The sequence below is a fragment of the Pseudonaja textilis genome, chromosome 1 (assembly GCF_049901715.1).
Source record: "Pseudonaja textilis isolate UNSWEBS1 chromosome 1, rPseTex1.2, whole genome shotgun sequence".
Lineage (NCBI taxonomy): Eukaryota > Metazoa > Chordata > Lepidosauria > Squamata > Elapidae > Pseudonaja > Pseudonaja textilis.
In genome coordinates, this window is record NC_141990.1 from 329,428,116 (window position 1) to 329,439,560 (window position 11,445).

At 41.3% G+C, this 11,445-nt stretch overlaps 1 protein-coding gene across 2 annotated transcripts in view; it reads right to left on the minus strand.

Annotated features, from left to right (window-relative positions):
• LOC113434964 (cartilage intermediate layer protein 2-like) overlaps positions 1–10,973 on the minus strand; it is a 28,778-nt gene extending 17,805 nt beyond the window's left edge. For both annotated transcript variants that reach the window (XM_087922777.1, XM_087922776.1), the window contains exons 1-3: positions 10,433–10,973; positions 2,058–2,159; positions 478–741 (exon numbers count right to left, since the gene is read on the minus strand). In XM_087922777.1, coding sequence (XP_087778903.1) covers positions 478–741; positions 2,058–2,159; positions 10,433–10,496 — 430 coding nt within the window. In that variant the 5' untranslated portion in view covers positions 10,497–10,973. The remainder of the gene's footprint in view (positions 1–477; positions 742–2,057; positions 2,160–10,432) is intronic.
• Positions 10,974–11,445: the final 472 nt, after the last annotated feature.

An 11,445-nucleotide genomic window follows, 5' to 3' on the forward strand; every position in this document is an offset into this window, starting at 1 on the left:
ACGGATATTTCTTTGTTTATTTTGGGGGCAAAGGGTAACTACCATTAGGAGGGAGTTACACTTCACTGTCATCATGGATCTAAGAAAAAGTGGGATGCTTGTAGGTAATTTAATGATCAAAAACTGCTTTTAAAAATGTCTGTACCTCCAGATCTCCCTGAGTTCCCAGAATTTGGGGAACTAATAACATGACTAATTAAATGACTGCTATCAGTTGCCTTGTCAATTATCTTGGACTGCTCATGAAAGCTTAGATTTTTCACACTTTTAATGCCATGGCCATAAAAATCAGACAGAATGACTAAGTAAGAGTTGAAAGGGACCTTGGAGGCCATCTAGCCCAATTCCTGCTCAAACAGGAAACCCTGTAACATTTCAGACAAATGGTTGTCCAGTTAAGAAGAAACTCCAGTGTTGGAGCACCTACAACCTCTGAAGGCAAGTTGTTCCACCGATAAATTGTTATTTCCCACTTACCCACAGGGCAGAGGAATCGGACATGATAGTTGGAGCAGGTCTTATTGCTGGGCTGCTCTTTGTTGAGGCAATGGAAGCCTTCTTGGGGGCTGAAGCGCACGACTTCTCCCACTTCCTTGGGAAGCTCCCACTTCGTGGTGCGGGCTTGGATAGAGAGGGGCCGGGCACAAATGCGCTTGGGGTAGTAGAACCGGATGGCCTCCAGCGTCTCGAAATCCCCTTCGCCTCCAGGATGGTCCACATTGAACCAAGAGGTCCATTTCCCTGCAGGTAGAAGAGGAGGAAAAAAGACTCTCCCATGACTCTCAGTGGTGTGCGGACGGCTGCTACTCTACAACAGGGCTTTCTACACCAGGCCATCCCGAAAGAGGCCCATTTCACAGATGGGTACATCAAGAAATCAAGAATTCCCTTTTATTAGGACACGGGTTTCAAAGGATCAAAACAAGGAAAAAAATAGATTCATAATATCCACTGAAAATGGCAGAAGAAATAATTTTCAAATGAGTTTTCTCCACTTCATTTCTGTTTCAAATTTATATGATGCTCAGCTATCCACAACTTGGGCTGTCTCACAACAACTAAAATAAAGAAAATATAATTATAAGCAATGATGTCAAAAGAAAGTAGTTGTTATATCAATTGTATAAGCTAAGGACAATGTGGTTCAGTCGTATATTATGCAAACACAACAATTATTAACCCAGATTCTTACTATATAGGTAGTCCTTGACTTACAATCATTTGTCTAATGACTGTTCAAAGTTATAACGCCACTGAAAAAAAGTGACTTATGACAATTTTTCACACTTATAGCCATTGCAGCATCCCCATAGTCACATGTTCAAAATTCAGACACTTGACAACTGGCTCATAGTTATGATGGTTGTAGTATCCAGTGGTCATGTGATCACCTTTTGTGGCTTTTTGACAACCAAAGTCAATAGGGAAGCCAGATATATTAACAACCATATTAGTAACTTAACAACTGGAGTAATTTATTTAACACCAATGACAAGAAGGGTCATAAAGTGGGGCAAAACTTGCTTACAATTTTCTTGCTTAGCAACAGAAATTTTGGGGTCAACTGTGATTGTAAATTGAGGACTACCTGTAATGAACTTTTTCCTAATACCAAAATTAAAGCTTTTGTTGAAAATAAAACGTTCATTTTTTCATGATTTCAGAACCATATTTTATAAAAGGAGAAGGAGGGTTGTAAAAAACCCAGAAAGCTGTTAATTCCAGTTTTGGAATTATTTATATTCCTTTCTAGTCTAAGCACAATTAAGAAGAAATCAAAGAGAATTAACAACCAAACAAAAGACAGTTGTCAATAGAATGGAATGTTGGGCATGAAATGTAGCTTGCAGCATCAGAAGTGTCCACCAGGGAGGTCAAAAAAGTCAAGATGTTGGCCACAATTGCAATCAAAACCCTGCCCCTTTTTATACATATGACATCACAAATATTAAAAAGGAGTGGGGCTTTCCTTGCCCAGTCACAGCCACCATATTGACTCTTTGCCTTATGTCGTCAACTCATGAATTAGCCTTCATATTTTTAAAAAGGTGACCCACCAACTCTTTTTTCATCAAGACGTGTCCTGGCTTTTATCCTTTTTTTATGTTTATTCAGTTGTTTTGTCTTGGCTGACTCAGAGTCATTTTTCATCTGCGGATCTGTGAAGAAAACCACAAGTTCAAATAAAAAATAATATTTTTATACTTTGAGGTTAAGCAGTTGCTTACTGATTAATATATACCTCTCTGCGTCTAGAAAACACTCCTAGGCCAACACCAATCAACTAGGTTTATCTGACTAGGTTCATCTATTCAGCTAAATTCAAAATTTTTTACTACCAGTTCTGTGAGTGTGGCTTGTTGGGCGTGGCTTGTTGGGCGTGGCAGGGGAAGGTTACTGCAAAATGCCATTCCCTCCCCACCCCACTAACCTGCTTTCCAGCTCCGTACTCCTGTGCAGAGCAACAAAAGAAGACTCAGCCGATCAGCTGGGACTGGAGAGGCAGAGAATAGATGGGGGCAGGGCCAGTCAGAGGTGGTATTTGCCGGTTCTCCGAACTACTCAAAATTTCTCCAGAATTGGTCAGAACCTGCTGAATACCACCTCTGAAACACTAATTCTATCTATCAGACTAAACCACCTGGCTCTGGTTGGACACCCAGCTGCATTATTTATTAAATAGCTTTACAGTTTTTGACTGGCAGATATGGTAGATAAGGAGCTGTAATCCATAAGTGGAGATGAAATTAAAAGGGAGTTCTCTGAAGGCTCCTTATTTGTCCCCAGGATAACAACCAAAGCTGATTATAGGACTACAAATTTATGTATGTATATATGTATGTATGTATGTATGATTTATAAAACTTATTGGCTGCCAATGTTACCATAGGGCCATGATGGCAAACCTATGGCACTCATGCCAGAGGTGGCATGCAGAGCCATTTGTGCCGGCATGTGAGCTGCAGGCAAACTTACCTCACTGCACATGGCATGCCTCACAGCTGATTTTTCTGCTGGTTTGAGGCCTTTTTCGGCCTCCCAGAGGCTTGGAAAAAGCCTCTGCAAGGCTTTTCAGGATGAATAGGTCTGTTCGTCACTTCCTGTAATACCGGAAGTGACAAAATGGGCATATTATTCAGTGGGGATTGCGCACGCATGAGCAGGGGGTGTGGGGGGGCACACATTGCATTCTGGGTGCTGGCACGTGAGTGCGTGTGTGCTAATGCACGCACAATTTTTGGCACAGGATCCCAAAAACGGTTAGCCACCATTGCCATAGGGTAGCTCTTGGTGGCTTTCAGTCGTAAAAATATGTTTATACGTATACATTTAAAATAAATTCACACACACACACACCCTTAAGCAGGCTCTCTGCTCCATCAGTAAAGTCATGGGAAGTCTTGATTTATTAAACCAGAATGCTCTCTTGCTACCAAACAGCTCTCAAGGGATCAGTTGGCTAAACTGAAGACTATAAAACTCAGCCGTTTAAGGTTCATTATATCAAAGCACTGCCATTAAAAATAAAAACAGCGCCAACTGGCTAGACGGAGATGGAATTTCTTCAGCTGTATTGAAGAAGGTGCTGGACAAGAAGCAGAGAAACTCAGGTGCTAGTCTCCTACCCCCAGCCGTGGAAGCTCATTGGCTGACTTTGGGCTAGTCCCTCTCTCTCGGCCCAAGAGTCAATCAGGTTTAGCAGCGAAAGTGCTGGGCTAGAAGCATATTCTAATCGCCCCTCGGTTGTGACAGCTCATTGGCTGATTTTGGCCCAGTCCTTCTCTCCCACCACAACTTACTCTCTACAACAGGGGTCTCCAACCTTGGCCTTGAACTTGTGGACTTGAGTGCCAGAATTCCTCAGCCTTAAAATAGCCAAGGCTGGAGATCCTTGCTCTACAAGGTTATTGTAGAGAGGGAGTACTATGTACACTGCTGATAAAGGCAGGGTGTAGTTCTAATAAATAAGCTCAATCTGCTACATCTGATAAATAAGAAAAAAAAGGACCCCAAATCTGCTTAAAGCAGGGGTCTCCAACCTTGGCCCCTTTAAGACTTGTGGACTTCAACTCCCAGAATTCCTCATCTGGCTGAGGAATTCTGGGAGTTGAAGTCCACAAGTCTTAAAGTGGCCAAGGTTGGAGGCCCCTGGCTTAAAGGATGCCCACTCACTGGCATCCAAAAACTGTCCCAATGGCATATAGTGCCTTTTCTTTTAATCCTGCACCTGGCAAATCAGGCATTGTTACTGGGCCCGATGCTCTCCTCAGCGAGATGCTCTATTTACCCCAGCATCTGATTTCCAACTACAGCCCACAAAGAGGCATCATTTCTGCTATGCTTGTTTTGCAGCACCATATAAATTGGAAGAAAAAACTACTATGGCTTATGTAGTTATAGCTAAGACTTCACTACCCATGTCCCCTTCAATACTGTTGGACTACAGTTCCCATCAGCTGAAATCACAGAGCCTAATTACAAAGTCAAATGTCCCTTGCAGTGACGCAGCTACTGTGTACTGTATTTACTTTACAGCAAATTATAATCTATCTTTACAAAGACACAACATGCCCACCAGTGGAAATATTTGGATAATGTCTTACTAAAAAAAAAACTTGATAAGTTTAATGAGGAAGTCAAAAAGTTGCTCAAAAAGAAAGAAATAAAAATTTTATTTAGATTGACAGGACAATAGCTATTTGGTAACAGATTAAAATGAAAGCTCTGCAGGATATATTGAAAATTTAAAGGGCTTGTTATTGGAAGGGTTTAATGTTGAAATTATTTATGGTATGTTATTTTTTAAAATCTTTAATTTTTAAAAAAGGATATCATGGTAAATAGTGATTTCAGCAAAGATATATCATTTAAACTTCACTAATTAAATGGTTGAGGAAAGTTACTTTGCTTATTCCATAATTTAAAACTGTGTTTCTCTCATGCTGGCTGGGGAATTCTAAAGAGTTGAAATCCACACATTTTAAAATGGCAAGCTTGAGAAACACTGCTTTAAAGGCTAAATGTTGGTTCCTTTTATATTCCTTTCCCAGACATTATTGATTATTAAAAGGAAGAAGGCAAGGACATGACTCTGGTGGCAGGGACTGCAGGACTGCCGAGCAGAGCAACAGAGCTCCTGCCCTACACATACCTGACAGCTTTTCCCTGCTGTGCAGCCATGCTGGGAATCTTCCGGAACCAGCTAAACCTCGTGCTGGGAAATTGAAATTTATCTCACCTTGAAGGTCACACAATTCAGAGATGTAAACTGAGCAAATGTCAGCAGAAGGTAGAAAGAATAAAATAAAAAAACTCTCTAGGAAGAGTAAAGTGGTCAAAAGAAAAGGCAAATGTCTCTTTCCCCCCCCTCAATATTGGATATTTTTTATTTTGCCCTCTCTACTTCTCCAGAAAGACTATCCCCAGGGAGTTCAGGAAAGTCACAATGGTGGCTGGGACCACATTTAAAAGCTGTTATTTTGTCTTTTTTGGACTTGCGTGGGTGCTGTGGTCCCAACTGTTTTTTTTATTTTAAAGCAAGCTTCAATCCTGATATAATCATATCTTCATGCAAAGTAGGAAACAGATGGCTCTTTGGAGAAATATTTGCAAGACAGATACTTAAACATGTTGATGTTTCTCAGATAACCATCTGTGTGGAGGAATGGACAAGCATCCCTATGAGGAATGGTCAAAAGGTCACTCTAGAATTACAAGGTTCAAAAGGGCCCTTGAAGGCCTTAGGAAGGATCAACCCACTATTCATGGCAAAACCCTAGATGCTGATGGCTGTCCAACTTCATTCAGGAAAGGGATCTTCTGATTCTGTTTGATGGGAAGCCAGTTTGGGGTAGTGGTTAAGGTACCAGGCTAAATCCTAGTCCTCCGACCCAAGGCATGAAGTCAGCTGGACGACCTTGTGCCAGTCACTCTCTCTCAGTCATAGAAAGCAGCAATGGCAAACCGCTTCTAAAATCTTGGCAAGAAGACTGCAGGGACTTGTCCAGGCATTTGCCAAGGAGTTAGCACTGATTCCCCCTCAACACACACACACACAAACACACACATACATATACAAATGATCCAGCCACTTCCTTCCCTGATATATTAAGATACATGTAGATACACTCACAACCACAATTGGGACCAGGGTTTTCGTTGCTAAGCCACACACAATTTTATGACCTCCCCACCCCCCCATGGTTAAGCAAATCACTACAGTTGTTAGGTGAATCATACAGTTGTTAAATGCGTCCAGGTTTGCTTGGGGGAAGCCCACTAGGAAGGTTGCAAATAGTGATGACATGTGCCTGAAACACAACAACTATAGTAAATACGTGCCTTTGTCAGGTGCCCAAATTTTGATCATGTGATTATGGGGGTGCTAATTGAGTACCAGGACTGGTTGTAATTCACTTTTTTCACTGCCATTGTAACTTTGAATGATCATTAAATAAAGGGTTGTAAGTTAAGGACTACCTATATATTGTATTATATTCAAAATCATACCGAGATAAGAAGAACCCTAGTGGATTAGGCCTTGGATCCATCTAATCTGGCATTCTCTGCCATCACTCACTGGTCAAAAGGATAGGAATAGCACTTACATACTGCTTTACAGTGCTTTGCAGCCCTCTCTAAGCGGTTACAGTGTCAGCATCTAACACCTTTAAAACGTGATTTTGGGTGTTCTTTCTGGCAGTTCCTGGTAGCTACCTCTCCCTGGTGCTTGCTGACTCTCATATTTCTCGTTGGGAGAGGGAGCTGATGAAGAAATTACACCTGCTAGGTTTTACAGAGGATGCTCTGGGAGATTATGGCCTTAAGGACGCCCAATTTAGGGTAGTCCAACAGCTTGTGGACATTGATTTGCAATATCTATGAGCCAGAGCTAACAAAACTTGCTCCCCTCTGATTTATTTAATAATAACGGACTGAGGATGGCTTCCTATTTTTACACTCTAACCATTCCCAAGTATAGAAGAGCTTTCTCCCTAGTTCGCTTTAATGTTTTGCCCTCAACACTACTGAATGAGCGATTTAAGAGGCTCCCGATTAACGAGCGGCTATGCCCCTGTGACAGAGCTGAGGTTGAAACTGTGGAGCATGTTCTTTTATATTGCCCTATGTATAATGCAGGCAGATCTAAGTTACTGTCTCTCCTTGAAACAGACCCTTCTAGACCCAATGTTAGTAATTTGTTCTTATATTGTCTAGGGGATGGCTCCTCATATATCACTTCTTTGGTTTCCAAAAAATTTTTAAGAGCTGTAACCATCAGAGGAGAACACTGTTATTCCCCTTAGTCAAGTTTTTGGTGACCAATTGTTCATGATTAATTTTGCCATGTTCTTCTTTTGTTGTACTTGTGTTTTGGTCTGTGACCGCACATAAAGTATTATTGTTGTTGCTGTTGCTGTTGCTGTTGTTGTTGTTGTTGTTGTTGTTGTTGTTATTATTATTATTATTATTATTATTATTATTATTATTATTATTATTATTATACTCTCTAAGTGGTTACAGCGTCGGCATCTTGCTCCCAACAATCTGGATCCTGCATCCTCAGGGATGCACTTGGGAAGCTTGCCAACCCAAGTTGGAGGCCAAGAACCCCCTTGAAATATTGCTTCCCAGCAACCAATATTTAAGCCTTGCTGCCTCTGCGTCAGAAGGCAGTAAACCATCATTGTTAAGAGCATTCATAGCCTGACCCTCCATGTTCTTAACCAGACCTCTCCAGATGCTGCCTTGAGCATACAGGCTGATAGCAAACCCTATTGTTTTATCATTTCTTTCTCTGTGTGTTGAATCTCCTTCTGCCATTCTTTCTGTGTTGCTCTCGCTTTGGGGTGAGTGTGTGCTATATGCTTCCTTTCTTTTTGGGGGTAGAAAACAATCTGTACAGGGCCACCCAATATACTAACAAGTGGAGGAGCTCTTCTCTAGACAAACCTTGGCAGACTCCAACATCACAAATCTCTTGGATTTTATTCAAAGAGAAAGCTGGTGCTTCAGGATCTTTCATCGTTTTATAATTTATTCTAACAAATACGGAACACAATGCAGTTTTACAATTCCAGCTTAGGGTTTCTTTCAGTTTTTAGTGGCTGTTTTTGGCAGATGGGCATTGATTAATTAATTGACTCAGCTCCTCCTAGCCCTCCCTTCTGCCCGCTGGGCTCACAACATCTGGTTCTGCAGAGGAATCTGCCCCTTTTCACCATTTTCTGAAGGGGTCATCAAGACACGCACCAGCTCCTTCTATACCCAGATTTAGTGCTCTTTGGCTAGAATTCTAAATTAGTTTTAAAGAATTTAGTGGGAGTGTTTTAAGAACAGAAATAAGTCTCCTGAAAAAGTGCTAACCCACTGCTGCATAAAAGGTGAAATTAAGATGGTAAAGACAATTGGGTTCTGCCAGTTGCATAATTGCTGATTCTGGTGCCATTGATCATTACGCAGCTTTTCTTGACAAGGGCATTGTCCTTTCTTCACTGGTTTTATTTCTTTGGGCAGTGTAGCTGTCAAGCACAAGAAATCAGAAAACCCAGGCAGTTCAAATGAATATAAAAGTTTATTGCAAGCTTAAGGTCCCTACAAAAGTCTGAACCTCTACGATCAAAACAAATTGGTGGTGGTTAAGAGTCAATGGAATTCAAGGCAGGCTGGAGTTAGATCTCGTGTGGGTGCGAAAGGAGTCAAGACTAATGATGCGTTTGACCCTCCTTCAGGCTCATCTCTTACACTAGCACTATTGCTACAGAAGCCACGTCAGTCCTTCAAGGTAGGCCAGGTGGAGAAACAAGCACCAGAGGGATTCCAGGAATGTCACTTTATTATACAGGATACCTTCAAAAGCCTGTCACTTTGCTAAGGACAATATTGTCCAGGGTTATTTTAACACTCTTTCTCACTCTTTCTGCTTTCCTAAGGTTTAGCAACTTTTCGCCTCTTCCTTCCAAAAGCCAGCGCTAAATACCTCTGTAGCTGGGCTAGTTTTAGAGATGGGTTTCTTTTAGAAGAGTACTAGACCCAGATTACTTAGGCAACTTGACTGGTGGTTAAACCAGCTCATCTAAATTCCCGCTTGCATTTGCTGGACCCACCACACATTAAAGAGATTGATTGGTGGTTGTTTTTCCTGTCAGCAGATGACACTCAGCAGGAGAGGGGAAGCCTGAAATATCTACCAATTGTTTCCTTAACATCTTCCATGTTAAAACAGCAAAGGCAACACTATTCATCAGCAGTGATTCTAGGGATCAGACTTCAGGCAGTGCAATTTATGCCAGTATAGTTCTCTGCTGCCTCATGGATTGGAGCTCAGCAGTTTAAGATGTCATCTGCTTATGCCTCAATGCTCCCCTTTACTTAGCTTTACTAAACAATCACCTCCATTAAAATCATGATGGAAAAGCTACATGTGAGAACATTAAAAGTGACTGGATCAGATTATATGGGTCTGTCTGAACTGGTGTCTTCTCTGGACCAGGATACCTGTGGTTGATCTTCCCCCCTATAGTATTTAAAATTTGCAACTAGACCATCTGTTCCCATGGAGGACACATCTGACTTTTGATATCCAGGGACTGACATATGCAAATTGGAAAGTAATCTGCTGAAATGAATAAGGTTCTCTCCCTTCGTTTATAATAGGTAGATTTAAATATGGATAGATCTAAAAATAATATAGGAGGTGATCTGCACAGAAGAGACCAGGAGATCTGTCCAATCTAGCAATCTGAGCTCATAGACTGGGCAACAAGATGCCTTTTCAAAGTTTATTCCCCTCATCCCACCCTCAATAATTATCTGTCTCTATCAAGGCCATGTTTAATCATTGTGTTATTAGATCTTTCTCCCCCATAGATAAGGCCAGTCACCATTTCAAGTTACCTATAACTTGCCTTAAGAACACATTTGCCTTTTGTCAACACAACAGTTCACTCTCATTACCTCTTACATTCTGGTCACAAATCATAGGAAGAAGCCCTTTCTTTATATAACCTCAGATTCTGATCTCACTAGAAAGGGAGAAAAGATTCTATCTTTTTTTCCCGCTGGATCTTGGTAGCATATCATCTAGCAATTATGGACAATTATCAACTCTCCATTAATTGCAGCTGCATCGTAAATTAGCCTCAGCCCTCTTGCAAGCCCAACCTACGTCATAGGGTTGTTGCTGTGGGGAAAAATAGGAGCAAGAGGGTGAGATATGCTGCTTTGGGGACAGAAGACAATAAAATTAATGAAGTCTGTCCTCCTTGTTCTTGAAGATTTGTGAACCTTTATGCCATTTTAATTCCTAGGTAGCTATTCAAATCGATGAAAAAGCTGTCATGTGGTATGGGGAGGGGCAGAAAAAACCTCTCTCTTTCTCTGTCCATATACACACAAATAAATACATGCGCACATTTAGATGTACCAATACCTTGAGCCAAGGCGCCGATGAAGACAAAATAAATGAAGACAAGGGCCAGTTTGAGTCCTGTCATTGCTCCAGAAGGTCTTCTTCTGGGGCCTGGGGGTCAGAAAGCTTCTCTCTGCACCTCTGGGGAGAGACTTCTAGGCTGAGATCCCAAACTTAGCTGGAAAGATCCTAGGCAGGGCAGAACAGCAGGTTTTTATAGGACTCAGCCTTCAGCCTTCATTGGTTGGGAGTCCTTCTTGGATAGACTGCCTGAACAGGAGAAATTAGAGAGACGCAGAACCCAGAGCCTTTCAACCTGAGTAGCACTTGGAAGAATATCAGGGGATTTTTGTGTTATTATTATTGCTTTTGGGAAGGCTTCAACAGAAGCTATTCTAGTTGCTAAAATTGGACAGAAGCTGGAAGGCAATGAAACCACAAATGAGCTAATGTGAAGCGAGGTCATGCTAAAGAGTTCTCCTGATAGAGGTGGCTTTTAAATTGTGTGCGGGACAGAAGGAGGGAATAGAGACCTTTGGATTCCTTTTGAAGTCGCAGTTAAAAGCTGTCATTATACAAACCTGCCCACCAGTATTTTTAGTGGGGGAACAGAGCACTTTTTGAAAACTTTGTGTCAGAATATCTGGACAGCACAGGCTGTTTGTGATGAAGGCTCTCTGCTTTTTGTAAGGGAGGATCCCTTCTGAAATGCTTCCCATCAAATAGAGATGATAGACATAGATATGATAGAGAAATAAATATAGATGATAAAGATGATAGAGATGATGGATGTTACAGAGACAGATGATAGATAGTAGACATGATAGTCAATGGAAAGCTAGAGAGATGAAAGATATGAGAGAGAGAGAGAGAGAGAATGGGCCCACATTAATAGGCTACATAAAATGATAACATAGCTTAATTGATGGAATCCAGTTTACCCCACTTTTCAGAGATAATCCAGAGAAGGACAATAAATACTAGCTCTATCTTTATTGTAAAGTCACATTAACAGCATCTTGCAAGTCTGAAAG